Raw genomic sequence first — 15,435 nt, forward strand, 5'->3', positions numbered from 1 at the left:
ACACAATGGAGTAGCGTGGTGGTGGTGGGGGGGGGCGCGGTGTGAATAGTCCCCAGATCACACAAGGGATCAAAAGGAGTGGGCTGAGAACTTCACCCAGGATGGAGTGAGGCAAAGGCACAGCCAAGGCTCACAAAGCTAGCTCAAGTGGCCCCCAAGGCTCCAGAGAGGGCTATGAGGCAGGTCAGTGGCACTTGGCATGCACTAGCCTACTCAGGCCCAGCTCTGCAACAGGGCCCGGGTGCCTGGGGGCTGGACACAGAGGTCCTGAGCTGCTGCTCTGAGGGTCTTGGTCCAGAGTTATCTGTGGAGACCCCAGGGAGGCATGATAGCCTCCTCCAGGGTGGCCTGGCCCAGGTCCAGCCACGGGAGACCCTCTGTTAGGACAGAGACGAGGAGAGAGAAAAGAATGAAAATAGGCTTGTCGGATTAAGGTACACTTTACTGAAAGGCAACATCGTGGTTCTGTTGTTTACACAACTGAGTAAACCTGGTCTCAGAAGAGCACTTGTGGCCAGGCAGATGAAAAGCTCCCTTTTCTATCCCACAAGGCCCTACAATGGGGATGGTGTCCCTCATGAGGCAGATGTATACCCTTCCTAGAGTAATGTGATCGGCACCCAGATATGTCATGAGACTGTCCTCAGACAGTGAGGAGGGCTGTCATGGCATGGCTCGCTGGAGAACCTCCCTCCCCACCTCGGGGAAGAGTGAGACACCTGTGCCTAGAAGGGGCCACGGCAGGGGATGGGAAAGGTTCTTACCTGACTCTGGGATGTGTTCGTCACTCCCCACACTGTGGTGACCACGGAGAGGGAGCCAGGAGGCTGATTGGTGTTCTGCTGCCACGGGACAGAGTCATAAGGAAATGACCCATCACTGCAGAGAGAGAAGAGGTCTTTAGAGCTAGGGCAGGAATCAGGTGGCTTCATCTCAGTATCCCAGATGACCAAGCTCCAGGAATCCCTAGGACTCCAGGCTTCTGACAGCACTTGAAAAGATGCACTTTCCATGGAAAAGGGCCAGACAGAAGGACCCTCCCCCATCACTGCAGGGACCATCCTTTGTTAGGTAGCTGCCTTAACTGGGTCCACAGAGCAGTGTGACCTGAAAGCTCACTCTAAGCCCCCTCTTCAAGCATGCTGACTGCTCATGACCCTCCAGAAACAGTCAGGGCCTTGGCATTGTCTCCACCGGGGACAGCCTGGTTCCAACTTTACAGAGGCTGGAAGGGCCTATGGTGGATCTTGCTTTCGGCACCTCATGACAAATTAGCTGCTGAGTCTCACTGACCTGGGCTTTTGGAATTCAGGTTTAGGTCACCCTGTTACCCATCCTCTGGGCCCAGGACCAAGTCTGCTTGGGAGCCCCTCCCCCTACCCCCTAGTCTTGTATACACCCCTGCTTGGCTAAGACCTTCCTTTACCTACAAGTCAGCACCATCAGCTTCCAGTGCATTCCAGAATGATCTATCCCACCAACTCATTCCCAGGCCTGCACCACGCCTCCTCATCCCATCCCTGTGCTGGCCACTGATACAGGGAGCTTTCCAGGGAGCCCACACACATTAGAAGCCAGGAATCAACCTCCTCTACTCCAGGCTCAAGCTAGGAAGGCCTTCCGGGCAGCCAGGGTGGTGTGGGAGGAGCTAGAAGGGCCCAAAGTGATTCATAGCATTAAGACTTGCCAGGGTCCCTAGGCTCACTGTATTTGACCTGCACTTCCTCTGTGAGAGCCATAAAACACTGTACCTGTGCCTCAGAGCAGCAGAGCATCATCTCTGACACCCTCTCCCCTGGATCCACCTCCACTGGTCTGAGCTCACTTCCTTCCTGTTTCTCTGGAAAGCCACCTCTTTGGAAAGCCTTCCCATTTCTCGTAACATAGAGAAGCACCCAGCCTTGTCTTTTACGTATTTTTCACAGCACCACACCATTTTCTTACTATACCTTTGATTATTATCTTCCCAGCCTCTACTACAGAGTCTAGAGTGAGATGAATCCAGCAGTTTTGTGGGACAGAGGGCATTAAAGGTCAACGCACAAACTAGCTGGCCGGCGGCCAAGCCTTGAACAAGTCCTGAGCATGCAAAACCAAAACTTGTATTTTCTAGTGACTGAGTTCTGTGGCCTCCACCCTCGTCTTTCATGGTGGTAACAGAGTAACTCTACCTCAAGCTCTTTTGGACCCCTGCTACCTGGCCAGGTATCAGCCAACCTGGAAAGCAGTCCTGGACTCACCTCCTCACTAGCTCACCCACAGGTCTCCCTTGGGGGCAGGTTCCGGTGCTCTCATTTGTGAGAAGAGCCTTCAGCACCTCCCCCAAATACAAAAGTGGGTCCTGATGCCCAGTAGCATGACAGAGCAGATGACAGTGATGAATGGGGTTGTAGCTCTGTTGGGAGAGTGCTTGCCTCGCATGCACAAAGCCCAGGCTTTGATCTCCAGCACTGCGCAAACATCTTCAATCACTCTATGATCTCAGAGGAGGAGACAGGCGAATCAGAGGTTCAGGTCATTCTTGGCTACATAGAAAGTTTGAGTCTAGCCTGGGTTGTATGAGGCCCTGTCTCAAAAACCAAAACTAACCAACCAACCAACCAAACAAACAAACAAAATCCTAAACCCAAACTACACAACACAGAATACAATAGCCCACAGTGCAGATCAATACTGTTCTCTCAACATATCTGCCACAGTGGACTGAGCATCAGTACCAGGAGGCTCAGTCAAGTACCTAAGTATGAGCACAGACCTTGGAGGCTGAGCAGGACATATTCTAAGAGGGTAAAGAGCTGTCCTTAAAATGACACAGGCTCATTATTCTCAGAGTCCAAGGGGAAAGAGCAGGGATAGAATGGGGAAAGAGGGCATTGTTGACTGGACAGAACAGGGCCCAGTGGCACAGGTGGCTGACTGGGGACTAAGTGAAGCTTAAGGCCAGGGTAGAAGGGGCTGAGCCACAGCTTGCACAAGGGGTCTGGCTGGGAGACCCTTCAGGACATGTTTTTCCAAAATAAAGAGGAGACCCCTGGCCATCCTTTGTCCTGCTACACTCCCATTTTGGGTGTGCTGGAAAGACACAGGCTCTGGAGTAACCTAAGAAAGCAAAAGTCCCTCGGCCCCCAACTGCTTCACAAACTCCCTACACCTTCCAGGCCAGGGTTGTACTCATGGCAGCTGGACAGGTTTCGGGGGGGGGGGGGGGGCGCCTGTCTCTCACCACCTTGGTTCCCAGGCTACTGCATCTAAGGTCCCTACTACCTTCAGCACCACAGCTGAGCCTTGTAGGAGGAAATCAGCCTCTTCCTGTCCCACCCACAACCAACAGAGAACAAAGTGAGCCAACATTCCCAAAGTGGGCACTCCCCTGCCTGGCTAGCAGGTTCACTGTCCCAGAACAAAGGTGGCCATATTCTCACAATGCACAGGGCCTATCGACTGCTGGATGCATACTGGAGAAGCAAGTGACAGGCACAGAAGAGGGTGGCCTCAGGTCTCACGACAGAAGTGGCATCCACCTTCACACTGTGATTCATCATCTTGTAAGGGCTCTCAACTCTATAGGCACTCACAGCATCGGGCCTGTGATGTGTCACCTCTACCCCTGTCCCTGTGTCCAAGACCAAGGACAAACCAAGCTCTTCTGCCAGTAGAAAAAAAGGGCTGGCTGGGGAGGAGACCAAGTGACAAAAAGACCTGGGGAGGGGGTGGGGAAGGGGGCGTTGCTCTGGGAAATATGTCCCAAGGCCTTTGGGAGAGGATGTAAGCACAGCCCAGCAGGAAGCCAGATAGAACTCTGGACTCTCAATGGCCCCAGCTTTCTTCTCTGGCCTTAAAAGAAATATAGACAGTGCAGTAGTACACAGCTTTCATTCCAGCACTCAGGAGGCAGAGGCAGGTGGATTCCTATAGGTTAGAAGTCAGCCTGGTTTACATAGTGGGTTCCAGGTCAGCCAGAGTTATATTAGTAATACCCTGTCTTGGAAAAAAAAATTATTTTGCGTTTGCACAAGTGGAGGAGCATGTATGTCACAGTGAACATGTGGAAGTCAGAGAACAACTTGCAGGAGCTGGTTCTCTCCTTCCACCATGTCGGTTCCAGGAGATCAAACAATCTAGTTGTCAGACTTGATAACAGGTATCTTCGTCCACTGGGCTATCTCAGTAATAGCCCATTTTGCTTTCCTTTTAAAAACAATTTTCTGGGGGTCAAGAAGGGTCTATTACGAACAGAGGCTGGCACGGCTACGCAAAAAGGAACTATGCATAAGAGTTGAATATTTTAATCTTTTTGTTTTTAGGCAGGGTCTCACTATGTAGCCCAGGCTGGCCTTGGACTTCTGATCTTCCCGCATCAGCCTCCACTGTGCTGGGACTATTGGTAGGAGTGCCTTTGGTTTGCTTTCTGTAGTGTTGGCAATCTTGGGTATGCAAGGACCTTGGGTATGCAAAACTAGCATTTCTACCAGTGACCCATACCCCCTGTCTGTTTTAAAGGGGCTGTTTTCACTCATCTTATCTATTAGCTGGCAATGAAGAGCCTGTCATGGGGATATCAAGTTAATGTTTGCTGGACACACAAGTCCCTGGGGCTCCCTATGTACCAAACTCAGTCCTGATATTCTTCGTACAGATGAGGAAACCGGGGGTCAGAAACTGGTGCCCAGTCTCACAGCAGGCAGCAGCCTGGCTCCAGCCCATGTCTCTATCCAGTACACAGGACCTTTCTTTGGATATCGCAAATCCCTGCCCCTGGAGGTGGAGCGAGATCACCCCTGATTTCAGAGGCTCCCGAGGCTTTGATTGTAATCAAATTAATAGATAAACAAGATTTATTAGAGTCTTAATTAGCTTTGCAATACCGATTTGCATAGAGACAATGTGCTAATCACAAATGGCTTTTTAAAACCACTCATTAGAAACCTGGATGAGGAAGCGGAAGTTGGGATGAAATCCAGATCACCTCAGGGACACTGAAGATGCCCTTTTGCCCTGGCAATGGCCAGATCCTCCAGGCTCCTCCCGGCTTCCATACTGGAGTTATAGGGGGAGGCCTATAAGATGTTTCTGTGGCTCTTTGCTGAGTGGAAGATGACCTTGGTATGGTCAGTGGTGAAGCTAAGTCAGGAGCTAAGGACTTTTACAAGCTATAGTTGGTTCACATTCTTCATGAGGCCACAGCCACACTCACAAAGTGCTTTGGGAGCAGCCTGGCTCCTCCCTACATTTCTCTCATGGTGATGGATAGCATCATGTCTCTTTGGGACTCAGGAGCTCAGAGAGGTCAAAGGCTTTGGCTGGAGGCACAGCACAGTCCAAGGGGAGAGAACTTGGGCTCCAGCTTGTGGCCTCACACTGTGGCACCACTGCATCTCCATGGCTTACAGTGTATATGGCAGTGGCTGAGCCATGACAATACTGCAGTCCCCAGGGGGCACTCCAGACCTCCAGGTGTAGATAGGATTTCCAGTGCTCCGGTTCCTCCCCACTGGTTGTCTTCAGAGCCTTCAGTTGAGGATCCAGAGTCTCTAAACCCCTGGCTCCTCTGGGTACCACATGCCAGACTCCCAGTGTACAGACTGCATTTCATCCTCAGTAAGAAGACAACAGCCTCTTTGAAGATACCAGAGTCAGTTTCTCAATTGTTCTCTCTTCCATTATGCTTCCGTGTTTAGGAATTTACATTAAAGGTTTAGCAGGTGCTAGGGCCCTCCAGAGTTCCCCTGGAAATGAGAGATTTCTTCCAGAGGAAGATGCATGAAGGTTATGAGGAAAGGCCACTGAGTGTCCTCACCACAGTCCTGGGTTTGAAGAAGGGTCAGGCACTGGCCATTGTCCACCAGCTGCCCTCCTGTAATGTGGCAGCAGTATGGTAATTACCTAGGGCAAGTCTCCAGCTCCCCAGGCTATCTCTGAAAGGCCACTGGAGGCCACAGAATACATGCCTCTCTGATATTGAATCTTGCAGACATCTCAATGGACCTTTAAGGCCCCAAACCTGTCATGGTAGCAGAGGCACCAGGACCCTGGGTGCTGGCCAGTGGCTTTTCACACACACAGTGCTTTTAGCAAAGCCAGTTTGAGGACACAGAATGCAGACTGCCTCTCCTCAGCCTTGGCTCCTCCATGGCCAGAGTACCTTTAGGAACCCTCTAACATTCAGCCCCATCTACTCTCCTCATAGACTCAGGACCCAGGCTTCCCTCTTTGGGCCAGGATCCTTCCCCTTCTGCTGGTAGATTGAGCTTCTAAGTTAAGAGACTCCTCGCCTTTGTTTAATGACAAATAATCCATAGGAAGTCAACTTGATGAAGACCTAGTAATGGACTGGTTGTGGTCAAAACCTGCCACACTCCAGGGCTAGAATAGTCCTGGCCAAGCAGCTCTGAGATAGATCACTAGTGGGAGGCTACAGTGCTTGGGCCTATCACCATCACCCTCAGTAAAATGACTTGGGCAAGAAAGTTGGGAGGGGCCTGTTAATGGGGTGATGAGAGTCAGGATGGTTCTAAAGAGCAGAGGGCTCTGCAGAATTAGCAAGACATAGCTGAGTATGAAAACACACACACACACACACACACACACACACACACACACACACACCTGTAATCCTAGCACTAGAAGGCAGAGGCAGGAGGATCAGGAGTTGGAGATCAGCCTAAGCCATGCACAGAGACTGCCTCTAAACACCAAACGAAGCTGTCAAGCTAAAACATCATCAGATCAACTGTCAAAGTCCTGTTCACCGACAGCCTGACCAGGGATAAGGACTGGAAGGCAGAAGGAAGCAGGTTTGTCTCTTGACAGCAATGGCTCTCAACTAAGGGGGCATCCCTACTCTTCCAAATGTGCTGGGTGTTTTTGCTGCTGCGATGCTTAGGGATGGGGAGGCAGCCATCAGAGAAGCAAGGTAGGTGGGGGGGGGGCCCATGATGGCAAACACCTTAAACGACCCCACTGCATATAGCTACTTAGGCCAAGTACCAACCCTTAGGAAACACTGTCACAGAAGGAAGAGTCTGGATTATCAGAGCCTTGTGAGGCAATGTACGAGATAGGGCTTGCTGTGCTTGTGGCAGGTAAACACATAGCTGGGCCATCCCGGCCAGGCAGGACACTTGGCTTTGATGAGTGCTGAGGTCCTTTTTGGTTCTGACAGTTAATTCGATTTAGAAGACAAGGTTGACACGGAATTCTGGCAGCGCCTGGGCCATGCAGTCCAGAACTGACTACAGCATGTTCTGGGCTGTGAGTCTTTCGGCCAGGCAGGATAATGAGAGTTGAGCTGACTGCAGAGGCCCCAGTCATTAGCGAGGACCCACAAGGGGAGTGCAGACAGCATGACGGGCCCTGTTGTTGCAGGGTCAGCCCACATAATACGCAGAGCATCAGCTCAGCAAGGCGCCTGCGAGATAATTAACAGGGAATTGCCAGTCTCGCCACGTGCTTTTCTGAGGCTGGTGCAGGGCAGTCCGGCCAGTTCCTAGGTGCTTGGCAGCCCCTGGCAAGCCTGTTCCTGCCTAGAATCCAGGGTTTTGGCAGACCCAGCTCAGTTTCACTTGCTCCAGTATGGTGGGTGTACACTGGTCCTGCTCCATGCTGAGGTGGGACCACCAGCCCTGGGATGTCCCAAGACCCTAACTTGGTTTCCCTGAGAGTGCCCAAGTACCAGCTCTGGAAGGACAAGGCAGCAGGGAGGGGGGAAAACCCTGCCGGATGGGAAGAAGCTACATCATTTAGGAGGATTTAAAGGCCTCTCAGAGGCCCCACCTCCAGGGCTTGCACTACAGGAGGTTTCTAAGCAGACCCAGGTACCAAGAAGCTAGAAAGGCTCAGTGCCTGCCCGCATGTAGCCCATCCCTGGAGGCGCGTGGACACTCACCTGTGCGACAGAGTGGGTTTCATGGAGCTCAGGGAGTTGAGGGGGGGCTGCATGGGGAGTTTCCCAGGGGGGTCGTTCTGGCGGCTCTTCTGATGTCGGAGCAGCAGCAGACGGCCAAGTTCTTCACACCAGGAGGACAGCAGGGCTGCAAGAAAGGACAGATGGTCAGTGGGCACACTCAAGCCTCCTCTGCACACTTCCCACACAGGGTGTTTATGACGCTGGTTTTGCTCCTGGGAAACTTGCTAAGGTTCCTTGGGGGCCTTCAGTGTTTTAAACGACGAAATGGGCTAATGCTCTCGAAGGAGAAATCAAAACCATCTGTGCCAAGAGTCCACCAGAGGGGCCAGTTGGAATGGCCACCAGGTGGAGAGGCACCGACGAACAATCTAGACGATGAAGAGGAAGGTATAGAGACGGAGCCAAGGGTGGGGTGAGGAAAAGGGCCAACAGTGGCTTTGGATCCGGATAGGCACTGCTGCCCCCCACAGACTTCCAGGGGACCCCATTACCCCAAACTCAGAACATTTAGTGTTACCTGGCTTCTCACCATGGAGATATTAGAAACTGTAAGGTGCAGATACAACTTATGTCTTTTTTGGAGCGGCTGAAGACCCAGGGGCATTCACCATGCTGTCTGAAAGCCCTAGCCAGAACTCTCCTGCTGAGTGCACATCGCCTGTCTCTCTCTCTCCTCTGTCTCCCCCCTCCTCTCTCTCTCACACACACACACACAAACACTGTTGGATTCAAATGCTTGGAAGGATGAAAAGTTTCCACAGCAGAGGGTGGCTGTGTGTGTGTATACACGTGCACATGTGCCTCTGTGTGTGTGTGTGTGTGTGTGTGTGTGTGTGTGTATGTGCTAAAGATGGCCAAGTCAGTGTGTGCAAGTGTCTCTGCTACCAGCCCGAGTCTCCAGTGAACCAACGCTGGGGAAGGAGTTTTCCTCTCAACATTCCAACATACCCACTAGGGACTAAACGCCTCCTAAGATCTTTCCATATTACAGTCAAGTGGAGGGGCGGGACATGGTAAGGCTGGGCTTGTCACTGCCTCTCTGTATGACCCACCTCTAAGCCCCAGATTGCTTGAAGAGAAAGAGGGGTGCAGATTCTTGTCCTGTGGCTCAGGCATATGATGTCACTCACAGTAGTCAAGGAGAGAGTGATCAGTAGAGATGGTGTCCCTGCCCTAGGAGAGACCCTACAGAAGACCAAATGTCTTTAAAAGCTCAGACCCCACTTGGCCTTCACCTCCTGGCTCCTCCTGCTTAAATAAGGAGCCTGAAGTCACCACTGCCAGTTGGGGAAGAATATGCCCAAAGGCACAATGACCAGGCGTGCTGAGTATTTCAAACTGCAAGGCCCTGTTAGGTCCTCCCACCACTCCAACGGGTCTCACTGGGGCCGCCAGGTGCTCGCTCCACTTGGAGGTGCACAAAAGTGCCTTACCAAGGAGGGAAGTGGGGCACCTCTTTCTTCCCTAGAGACTGAATATGCAGATGTACTTGCCCCTCTCTGTGGTGCCCTCGCCATCACCAGCACAGGGAGGAAAGCGAGTATAAGCACAGGACCTTAGCCCCAATATGCATCTGCTAGGAAGTGAGTGAGGCTCTGAGTGACTCCTAGAGGCTCTTAGCCAGCACACACCAGACATGGCAAGAGGGAAAGCTGGCCATCCAGAAAGGCTGGGGCCAGGCACAGGTGTGTTTTCAGATTGCTCCAATCTTGTCCAGGCCCTGGTTATGCTTCTTGCACAGGGGACCCAGCATCTGGAAGCTCCGGCATTTGCATGCCAAGCACGAGGCCCGAAGGGTTGCAGCTCCAAGAGGCTTGCTGCCAGCACAAAGGACAGATGCAGCTCGGCTGCTTGAGCCCCGCCTCACTCTCTTAGCCTTCCCTGCTCCTCTGGGTGCCAGGGAGGCCACTGTGGGATTCAGGGCTTTCCTTGGTTACCACAGACTACCCTACAGGTGAAGGGCTTGTTCGTCTGTAGTGTAGCTTCTGGAAAGATAATTAAGGTATAGTATTGGCCTTGGAAACTGGAAGGCAGTTGGTGGATTTTAGCTTCATGCCTGGAAGGCCACAATCCTGTGACCAAGAGGGAAAGAGGACCCTTCTATCCCCACCTTGGCTGAGAGCCTGGGGAGCACAGAAGTTGACAGCAGTCCCCTCACAATGGCCAGGAGCAATATGCAGGCTTATGAGGGCACAAACAAACAGGAGCTATTTGGAGACAAATACCACATGGAAATTGACAGCCAAAAAGGGAGTGTGGGTCTGTTTGAATGACCTAGCCAGATGGGGTCGAGCACACTTTGACCTGGGAAGGGGCCCCTTGCTTCCCTAAGGCAAGTTATGCCTGCTTCTCTCAGCACTGGCTTCAACTTGTGTACTAGCTGGTGAAGCTGTCCCAGGAGGGGTAGCAGAGATAGTTCTGGTCATACCGTGTACCCCTCTCTGTGGTAGATTGGTCAAAACTGCCCCATCAACTATCCAGACGGTCAACACTGCTGGCCCTCACCTTATCCCAAGACGCATGTTCATACAGGCAAATGAATACACTGTCAACAACAGCTGGGGTCCAGGGAGGCCTGCAGTCTAAGACCTGGCACTCAGAGACATGACGCCAGTGGCACCCACTGCCCCCTCTGCTCTAGAAGGACCCACGGCAGGGTTTGACTGTCCTGAGGGTAGAACGTATCCGCCTGCAAACTTGTCTCTTTGTATACAATGCTTGGGGAGAGGTCCCTACAGGTCCCTTTCTTGATGCCTGCCTGGGGCAGGCTTTGCACACCATCTAAGCACTGAGGTGGGTAGCCCTAGGAGTCTGGCCTCTCAGATTGGAGGGGGCCAGTTTCTTCACTAGGTTATCAGAATATTGTACCAGGCGTTGTTCTAGCTAACTTCACCATGTGAGCAACGGGGGCTACTTTGGACCCCAACTGCCTACTCGGAGACTCAACCCAGATTTCAAACCATTTCCAAACAGACATAACACAAACACATCTAAAATGACCAAATGAGGGCTGGCAAGCTGACATAGGGGTTGACGACTTGAATTTCATGCCTGAGACCCACATGCTAGAAGGAGAATCCACACATGCATTGTCTTCTGATCTCCTCATGTGTGCTGTGTCACACACCCACATGAATACACATACACAAATAAACGTCAATAATTAAAATAGATGATCCATTGGACACCATGGGGACAATCTCTGGCTGACCCAGTACTCACTATGTAGAGCAGGCTGGCCTTGAACTCAAGTTCTGCCTGCCTCTCTCTCCTTAGTGCTGGCATTAAAGGCATAATGCTTCCATGTGTGTGACTCACAAATACTAGCTGGCATTTTATTACTAGACTCCATACCAATCCATTGCCACCTTAGGCGCCAGAGCGCCTGTTTTAATTTGACAAACAGCTGCTGAACACCTACTGAGTAGAGGGCTTTCTACACTAGGTAAGACTCCCTCATATAAGCCAGCATGCTCAGAGGCTCCTCTGTACACACCTTAAGGGTCAGCTGCATTCAGGGCAATCTAGGATCAAAACAGTTCTACCTGACAGCTCTGAGACCTTTAACTAAGCAATCATTTGTTCTCTCTAGGCCTTTATCTGCCAACGGGTCTAACACTAATGTCTGTTCTTCAGGGTCACTGTGATGCTTCAACGACACTGATACAGATAAAGTACTTAAAACAGTGGCTGGTAGGTAGAGGGGTCTGGGTACCATGTGGGTGTTGCTAGAGTGCCCCTAGGTGGACACCTGCAAATGCATCCACCCTGCTCGGGCAGGCAGGAGAGTGTCTTGGAAATGGAAGATGGTCTCTCATTTCCTCATTCCTAGTGTCTATTTTGTCCAGCAGCTTCCAGGACTCCCATTCCAATACACCATGACATTCAGGTCTTTTGGCCTGAATATTCTGCCCAGAAAATACTTCTTTTTGTCCTCCATTGCAATGTTGTGCTCCTCTGATGGCGGCTTCCCCAGGAAGGCCTGGGGTCCCTTCCAAAGGTGCTCACACAGCCCCCAGTGGGTACTAGTGGGGAGCGGTAGCTGGGAGAGCTATGCCCGAAGTCCTATTGCTTTCTAGCTACAGTGTACCACATAGATTATGTCTCAGCTTAGGGCTCATTTCCAATCTAGAAGACAGACTTGCCTGCTCTGCAGAGCAGATGTGATGTATTGTGTCCCCAGGAACGTGCAAGTAGAAGCCAAGAAGGTGATAGGATGGGAATGGGGTTAGGGGGCCAAAGATTCCATGGTGCATGTTGTCAAGAAAGGCAGCCCTAGCAACCTAGCACTCACCACGTAACCAGTGGGAGACAAACACTGAGGAACCAGACCACCACTGTGTGACACCTAGACAAGGTCACAGGGCGCTGCGAGGATGGTCTGAGTCACGGCTCTGAAGTACAGGAAGATGGCAGGCACACGGTCAGTAATTGTGTGCTCGGCCGATGATGATTAGCATCGTTCCCCCCATAGTTGGAGTGACAATAAGGCAGGCCTTGGGGTCTTGGTGTATCTGTCTACTTCTGATCGCAGGGCAGAATGCAGAGTCAATGTCCTGCGTGGACATGAGCTCCAGACACTCACAGGAGACCTGTGGCTAGACGGAGGCCTTGGGGCAGATGATGGAGCCATCTGTTCATTCAACACAGGCTCTGCATTCGGCCCTGCTCTCCCTCTTCTCCCTGAGCTGCCAGAGGGCAGAAGAAGGGCAGCCAGTGTCCTACTGTGAGACAGAAAGTGAAGGGCAGATTCCTATCCAGGTGCAGCTGTGCCTCTTCAGCTGACACAAAGACATTTGTTGTCCCAGAAGAAAGGTGTTTCTGTTTCCCTGTGTCCCTGAGGAGATAGCTAGGTTCTTTATACCAGTGGTCCTGGGGAGTACAGTAAGGTGGCATGCTCATGGCTTCTGAAAATGAAGACAGAGAGATGATGACTGGGTTCCAGGAAGTGCGTCTGAGAGGGTATGAAAGAGCCAGGTTCTCCACATCTCCCCCTTCAAGATCTTTCTAGCAACAACTCTCACAAGCAGGTACCACCACAATGCCCCTTAGGGCAAAGAAAAAGGAATCTAGGGTAAAGGTAAGGCAGGGTGGAATGCAGAGCCCTGGGCCCTGACTAAGCTCGTGACCGACCCTAGGTGTGCCTTCCCTGGGGACATGGACAGGCCCCATATCTGCTTCTGTATCTGCCCCTCCTAGCAGAGAGAGATGGGGAGGAGGCAAAAGGCAGAGGCAGCAAGGCTCTAATTTGGGAACTGCCTGGACACCTGGTGGAGCTTCAGAGACCAGCCTTTGGTGGCCAGTGAGGCTGGGATCCAGCTGGGGTACAGGGAGCAAAGGCTGGGTTTTAGCATCTAAGACAGCAAGCATGTGGGGGCAGGGGAGGAGGGAGGAGGGAGAGGAGAGGTTGCCTCTCACCAGGCTGGGTTGGGCTTGAGCTTGAAATGTTGCAAAATACCAGAGGCAGCCAGGACAGTCACAGGGAAACAGGCTCCTGTGCAGCCAGGTAAGGCGGTCTGGACACAGGCCTGGGCAGGACCAGATGCAGGGCCTGAGCAGCACTCTGGAGGTGATCAGAGAGCCCGGGGTGAAGCTGAATAGAAAAATCTTTATCCAACACGCTGCCACCAGGGAATGCAGAGTGAAAACAAAGGCATTCTGAGGAGCACAAAGCCTTCCCACGGCTAGAAGACAGCTGGGAAAAAGAGGGGTATATGTGTGCATGGGTCACAGTAGGGATAGCAGGAGTGGCTTCTGAGACTCAGGACACCCAGGAAGGACTCTGAAGTGGCCAGGAAAAGGTCTGCAAGACACAGGAGCCTCCTTCTCCATACATCATAACCTAGGAAGGGGAGGAAGCTAGGAAGGGTCATTACTCCAATAGATAGCTCAGTCACACATTTCAGATGCACAGGGGACGATGACACAGCAGCAGGATGAGCTAGGCACTTCCTGGTGAGTCAGAGACAGCAGAGCCCCCACCAACATATCCACTCCAGGCCCAGAAGCATCCCTAACTATCTCAAGAATTTGTACCACTGCCCTTGTGCAGCCAAATGGTCACGGCGTGCTGATGGTCTCAGCAACCAGTTCTCTTAACGCCTTGCCTGCTCCACACTCTGCAATGATTTGCAACAGGAACCACCCACCATGTGTCATGAGTCACATGTCTGTCTCCCAACATGCCTGTCAATAACCCACCCTGCTTTGCATAGTCAGGATAAGCTGCATGGATGCAATTGGGCCCATGAGTTGGGCCACCCAGGGGACAGACATGAGACTGGAGGGGAGCAATTCCATAGTCCCCAGCTCTCAGTGTAGCATTTAGTAAGAACTACGCAGCTAACACATGACTAACAGGTTGCAGTGAGTCACAGACAGAAATAGCTCAGTATGTGAGAGTATGGAAGACGGTCAGCCACCGAGCACTCTATCTGAAACCCAGGCTGTAGACTGATTGACTGTAAGGCCCCTGAATGCGATCCAATCTCCATGGCACTGTCCCCATATTAAAGCCTACTACAGAGTCCACTGACACAGGTCATGCCGCACACCCACAGGGTAATGAGACTAAATGTAAGTGCCCTAGAGAAACATCAGTGTAGGTGACTTGAGGACAACTGCCACCTTCATGTCATCTGCTCATGTGCTGGCACTAATGCTCATGGTGTCTGTACATCTCCCATGGAGTAACCATGGGAGTGGGGGTTGGGAGATAAGCTCTTATCCCTTTATGTAGGGTCAGGTAACACTCTCACATCCTCCTCTTTCATCTACCAAGCACAAGGTCCCTGTCCTATGACTGGAACGTTTGCGGGCCTCTTGCTTGGGCCAGATCCGCTAGAACTCACCAGGGACACACTGGCCTGGGATCATCCCTTCCTTCTGTGTGTAAAAATGGGAGACAGTAAGAATTCCTCTTGTTTACAGGCCTACTCTGAGGAGCCCCAAGACAACAGACCAGACTGAACTTTGGAGGCTCAGGTGAGAAGCAGCAAGTCATCTCCCTCCTGAGGTCGACATTGAACAAGTTCACAGACAAATGCTGATACCACACTGGCAGGTAGAGTATCCTGCAGGATAAGTCGGACTGGTTTTCCCTGCTGAGCTCCTCTTCTGTAAGGCCTTCCAATGCTGAGACACCTGACACATAGAAAAATGGACCTGGTCCTTTGTGGATCTGTCTTTCTCAAACTCTAGAAGAATGCCACAGATGTACACAGATGCTAAAAACTGCCCACTTGGCACCTTTATGCTTAATGCTCCCTGGGGTGGGCAGTGCCATCTCTGGCACCCAACAGGGTCCACACCCAGTGCTCCTCTACAAGGTTGTACATCACCCCGCATCTCATCTTAACACCTACCTATTCTTGCCTCAGCTCCTGTGCTCAAAGTGCCAGGGACCAGGCTGGTGACACCCACTCTCTGTAAGGGCACTGAGCACAGGGCCTGGGACAAGCTCTACAGCCACTCTCTCTGGCAGAGCAGCTTTGGGAGGCTCTCGCCATTCACCCAACTGTGCCCTGAAA

At 51.9% G+C, this 15,435-nt stretch overlaps 1 protein-coding gene across 6 annotated transcripts in view; it reads right to left on the reverse strand.

Annotated features, from left to right (window-relative positions):
• Zmiz1 (zinc finger MIZ-type containing 1) overlaps positions 1–15,435 on the reverse strand; it is a 199,128-nt gene that overhangs the window by 19,140 nt on the left and 164,553 nt on the right. For all 6 annotated transcript variants that reach the window (XM_051142241.1, XM_051142219.1, XM_051142231.1 and 3 more), the window contains 2 exons: positions 7,886–8,030; positions 765–879 (listed from right to left, as the gene is read on the reverse strand). In XM_051142241.1, coding sequence (XP_050998198.1) covers positions 765–879; positions 7,886–8,030 — 260 coding nt within the window. The remainder of the gene's footprint in view (positions 1–764; positions 880–7,885; positions 8,031–15,435) is intronic.

The sequence above is a fragment of the Acomys russatus genome, chromosome 3, assembly GCF_903995435.1.
Source record: "Acomys russatus chromosome 3, mAcoRus1.1, whole genome shotgun sequence".
In the NCBI taxonomy this organism is placed as follows: Eukaryota; Metazoa; Chordata; class Mammalia; order Rodentia; family Muridae; genus Acomys; species Acomys russatus.